This window comes from Corythoichthys intestinalis, chromosome 15, assembly GCF_030265065.1.
Source record: "Corythoichthys intestinalis isolate RoL2023-P3 chromosome 15, ASM3026506v1, whole genome shotgun sequence".
In the NCBI taxonomy this organism is placed as follows: domain Eukaryota; kingdom Metazoa; phylum Chordata; class Actinopteri; order Syngnathiformes; family Syngnathidae; genus Corythoichthys; species Corythoichthys intestinalis.
The window spans coordinates 17,218,843-17,224,064 of NC_080409.1; the positions used below are offsets into that span (position 1 = coordinate 17,218,843).

Here is a 5,222-nt window from a genome sequence, read left to right on the forward strand (position 1 = left end):
CCTCTCCTAAGAAAAAATATTTTAGCTGTAAAACAACGTATGCACACGCAGCAGCAATATTAATTCAGAAGAAATATAAAATATTAATGAATGGTTTTACTTTAAAGTTTAGGTAGCTAAATTGATGATATATATTTTTCATCTTATATATATCGTTTTGTTTTTTTTATAGTTAATACTTTCCAATGAAGGTTATGTATAAAGGATTTGTCTTGAAATGTTTATTGCATTTTAATTGAAATTTATTATTTGTGTGGCAAGATTAATTATGGCATAAACAATGAAGTCATTTTATAGACACAGGGGATAGGTGCTAATCAATTGGATACATAAAACTTGCATTAAAAAATAAATTCTTTCATTTGTTTATTCAGGTTGATCATAGAGCTAGGGCAGAAGATGAATCCAAGTCAGGCAGTCACAGTCTAGACACATTTCTTACTTACCACCCTCAGAAGACAAAACACCTGACTGTACAAAGAGTATTCATATGCAAAGATGGCACAGATAGAAAATGGCTAACATACTGCGAAGAAAATCATAAACTACATAGTCTATAAACTATATATATATGTTGTCCGCCCCTGGTCCTGGTCTTTGTTACAACTGATCCTACACAGGCAGTTTAACCAGTAAGGAGCCCAGGGAAACTAGAAGCACCTGACTGCAATCAGCTGATTGCACTTGTAAAACACCAGATTGGCTTTTTTTTTTTCTTTACAAAGAAAAAATTGTCACTTTTAAAGGGTTAATCTTGAAGTCCAACTTATTTGTTGACTAATTATGTGCAAATGACGTTGGTAATTACTCATAAATACATTCTTTCAACACCCTAAAGAATACATCATTCAACACCCTGCTAACATTTTAATTTATTTATTACCATGGATGGCGACCGACTGTTGAATTGGAAATGGGTGACTTAAGTTTCGGAAAGGGTGCGCTGCAGGCTCCCTCCATTTCCTTTGACTTTCGTTTCTCAGGAATCGACAGCACATGCGCAGGAGAATCTTGTACTGTAGATAAATAAACCCGACCTGGCCAAACAACAGGAAAAGAAGAAAACATGGGTCTGTGTGAGTATCGTTTTCTCTTTCCATGCCATCGCTTGGCGACTGAAACACGGGATGGAGTTATTAGACTGAACCCTTGTTTGTTTGTTTGTTTGTTTTTTTCAGTAACATTTGCCGCTGTGGCTACAGCAGGCGCGGGTAAGCATGACACACAGAGCACTTTAGGCGATTGTACTCGCACAAGTTGTTCGCGGCTTTCATCACCGATGTGGTTCACCTTCCTTTTCGTCCAGCCTCTTCGGTGGTTGCAGCTCCTTTAATCCTGGGGGCTGTCGGCTTCACTTCAGCTGGGATAGCAGCGGGCTCCTACGCAGCAAGCATGATGTCCGCCGCAGCCATCGCTAACGGAGGAGGGGTGGCGGCAGGCAGCGCTGTGGCTGTCTTGCAATCCGCTGGTAAGTAAGAAAAAGGATTACATTTAGGGTTGTGACCAGTGTTGTTAATTTTACTTTAAAAAAATAATTAATTACAGTTACAAACTTCTCCCAAAAAGCAATTGCGTTAGTAATTCAGTTACCTGAATGTAAGAGTAATTAGTTACTTGGCAAAGTCACTAGTGATAATTTTCATGTTTTATTTTCTCAAAAAAAAAAGAAGAAAAAAAACCAGGTCACACAATGTGAAGTTTAAAGGGATTTTGGGACAATTGGCCCTAGCCCAATTCTTTACCCTCCACTTAACTAGACACAAGGGTATTGCGATAACTAGATAATAACCTTTGCGATGTGTGGAAGTCATTTAAAGTTGTGAAGCAACCGTTAAAGTTGTTAAAATTGCTTTCTTTATTGCATTAGTTCCCTTCTGTCTACTTTCAACATGTGTAAGTTTGAACTGTTTCATCATTTAAAGAAGTACTTCTCAAATAGTGGGGCGCGCCCCCCAGGGGGGCGCAGAGCGATGACAGGGGTGGCGCGTGTGACCTCGGGGAACATGCTTTTTTATTTTTTTTGCCGTACTACAATAAAGTGTACTTGCACATCCACTCAGTGGGTGGCAGTGGCGCTCTCATTTTCAAAGTGCGCGCAGTATTTTTGAAGTAAGCAAGAGCACACGGAAGAGACTCATGAATGAAGAGCTGGAGAGCTGTGCGTCGTTTTCAAAAGCCGTTTTCCGGCCGGACTCACGCAGCGACCCACTGTCTTCTCCGGTTCTCACGTGTCCGCCCGAAAAGTGCCATTGTCGGCTTGGGATCGTCACGACGACCGCCGTCACCTACGGTTCTCCCTCGGCCGCCGAGAATGCGCTTTTTTCGGGCCTTTTGGCTTTGACATTTAATACAGTGGTAGACGAGGAAAGACCACTGTTTACTGTGTCTAAAAATGATTATAGCGGACAGCCGGAAGCCAAATCAATTAAGACGCCACTTAAAGACATTAGACCCCAATCTCATTGATAAGCTGCTTGGTTGTTTTTCAGCGAAAACGTGCCGAATATTGCCAACAATCGCCCTGCTTTGTCAGTGATATATCAGTAAACCAGTGAGCACTGTTAGCATGCCCAGTGTAATATAACCCCACATCATTGCAAACTGGAGGTGATACTGGGAGCAGCGAGCAGCGAAAATAAAAACTGTCCTTCTGTCCAAAGACACTTTTTTTTTTCTTCTATTCAGTTTTTTTTTTTTTTTTTTTTTTTCTTCTTCTTCTATTCAGTTTTGTTTTTTTTCAGTCAAATTTTTTGGCATATTGTCCTCATGAGTTAATGTTTCTAATCAATTTGAATTTGTTAGTATTTACTGATTTTATTTTTCATTATCAAATGGTCAAAAATGTACCTTGAGTGTATTTTTACAGTTTGGATGTGATTTTTTTTTTTTTTTTTTTTTAAATTCAGGCAAATTGATGCGTGTTAAGTCTTTTCTGTTACAAACAAAACAATGTTAATAAAGTAATACTTTATAAGTTGATCTCAGTTATTTTCTCTAATAGAAAAAAAAGGATACAATGTGAGGCAGAGGCGTACTTATAATAGTAATAGACAAATGATACTATTTACATTGGTGGCAGAGTTTTGGGGGGCGCAAAACATTTACGTCTTCCTTGGGGGGGGCGTAACAGAAAATAATTGAGAAGCACTGATTTAAAGATAGATTTAAGTCAAGATTTTGCCAATTTCGGAGAATTTTAGATTTAAAAAAAGTTACTTAGGTTCGCTAGGAAGGATCTCTACAACAGAGCCTTCCTGAGAGGTCTACTGCTTTAAGATGGCGGCTGTTTCCTAACGCATGTAGTCCTTAAAACATGTTGCCAATGCAGCTGTGTCTGTCATTTGCATCTAGTTTTATAATATATGATATGTACCGTATCATGTGGGCGTAGTTTGTAGGCTATTGGCTACAGTCAGGTATTATTGGAGCCACCTAGCATCGCGTTTGCAACGGCGTCTTCCCCACTCCTGCTCTGCTCTCTCGTCTCCGTGAGGCCGTCTCTCTCAGACTTTTTTTATTCAACCAACTTAGTAACGCATGCCTTTCCCGTCTCAGTAATGGTAATGGCGTTGCCAAGATGAGAAAAGTAATTAGATTACTCACTACTGAAAAAAATAATGCTGTTATATTCTAATGCCGTTATTAACAACACTGGTTGTGACAAAATATCAAAGAGGTGATATATCGTGATACTTTGTATTCCAAAAGGTTATCGATTTTTTTTTTTTTTTTTTTTTTTTTTTTAACATTGACCTCGATACTTGCATACCTGTCAACCCGAGGCCGTTGGCAATCTTACAAATAGTGACGTATGCCCTTACAAATTGGTGACTAATCTTATAACGTTGTATATAGCGTGCAATATGAAAAAATATAAAACTCTGTTTTTAAAATAATATGAATTATTGGTAATTTTGTAATATATAACATGGAGCAATTAAAGAACAATCAATATCTACAGCTACATCATGATTACTAAAATTAAAAGTGACTTTTGTTGTAATTGTATGTAGTACTTCATCTTAATGACCAATGTTGTTAATCTTACTTTTAAAAAGTAATTAATTAGTTACGAATTGCTTCTCCCAAAAAAAAAACAAAAAAAAAAACATTGTAACATTTGTTATGTTTGGATGTCATTTATTTATTATTTCATTTCGACGACACTGCCAATGGGAAAACCCATTGGCAGTGTATCAAATACTTGTTCTCCCCACTGTACATATTCCCACAAAAATCGGCTGAATATACCTATAAACTAAATTAAGAATGCATTAAAAAATAATTAGCTCAAACAAACTTGGCTTACGTTGGTCTTAACAGGGAGCAGTTGAATTCAGCCATGTGAAAAGAGGCAGACCAGAGGGCAGAGTATCCACCCTCATCAATAAAACTAAATGCAAACACTTTCAAAATAAACCATTGCAACGGTACTTTAATGAAAAGAATACTCGAACCAACAAAATTTAATTTGAATATTTTTTTCGAATCGAATACTCGAGTTAATCGATTAATCGTTGCAGCACTAGTTCATTTCCATACGATGCAATCAACAGACATGAGAAGTTAGGTAGGGTAATGCAATGTTTTTTTCTTGCTGTAGGTATGGCTGGTTTGTCAGGCGCAGCTTCTGCAGCCTTGGCCAGTGCAGGAGGAGCTGTGGGAGGACTTGTCGCTTTACTCATCTGAGGCTAAAACGTCACGTACTGTAATAAGAAAGAAATTCACATGTGTCATATGTCATTTCGTGACTCATCCTAATTCAATAAAGTTGTGACAGTACAAGTGTGTAGTTATTTTTTTGAATTGCTTGTTTGGTTCTGACTCACATGAAAATTGAAGTATTTCCTAGTTGGCCTAAGTGCAATAATGTGATCTCACCTGGACTTGTTGCCTGTCACTCACAGGATAGAAAATAATTCATACCCACTCAGCAAATACAGTAGGGGAAATGGTAATACAGAACTGACTCACACAACTCTATCCTCCCTGCACAAATATGAAGGAGATAAAAAACCAACAGGCATTATCATGTGCAATAAAGTATGTCAATATGTATATTCAAAGTTGAAAGGAAAATCCCAAGAGGCTGATTTGATGTTTTCTAATGCAATATTAATGTGTAATAATTGTAATCATAATTGTACAGCTGGAACATGAATTTCAGCATCCCAAGACCAGTGCCGATTCTAGAATGTTTAGCCTGAGGTGGTAAAGTTTTG

General features: G+C 37.7%; 1 protein-coding gene across 1 annotated transcript; it reads left to right on the forward strand.

Moving 5' to 3' along the window:
* The first annotated feature begins 819 nt into the window (after nucleotides 1–819).
* Nucleotides 820–4,785, forward strand: LOC130931132 (interferon alpha-inducible protein 27-like protein 2A). The gene is made up of 4 exons (XM_057859654.1): nucleotides 820–1,076; nucleotides 1,179–1,211; nucleotides 1,307–1,468; nucleotides 4,604–4,785. Exons 1-4 carry the CDS (start codon nucleotides 1,067–1,069, stop codon nucleotides 4,687–4,689), a joined length of 291 nt encoding a protein of 96 aa, XP_057715637.1. The 5' UTR covers nucleotides 820–1,066; the 3' UTR covers nucleotides 4,690–4,785.
* The last annotated feature ends 437 nt before the right edge of the window (nucleotides 4,786–5,222 follow it).

Coding starts and splice junctions, on each gene's coding strand:
- LOC130931132 (XM_057859654.1), top strand. Junction 1,212..1,306: donor TGTGGCTACAGCAGGCGCGG/GTAAGCATGACA, acceptor CTTTTCGTCCAG/CCTCTTCGGTGGTTGCAGCT. Junction 1,469..4,603: donor GGCTGTCTTGCAATCCGCTG/GTAAGTAAGAAA, acceptor TTCTTGCTGTAG/GTATGGCTGGTTTGTCAGGC.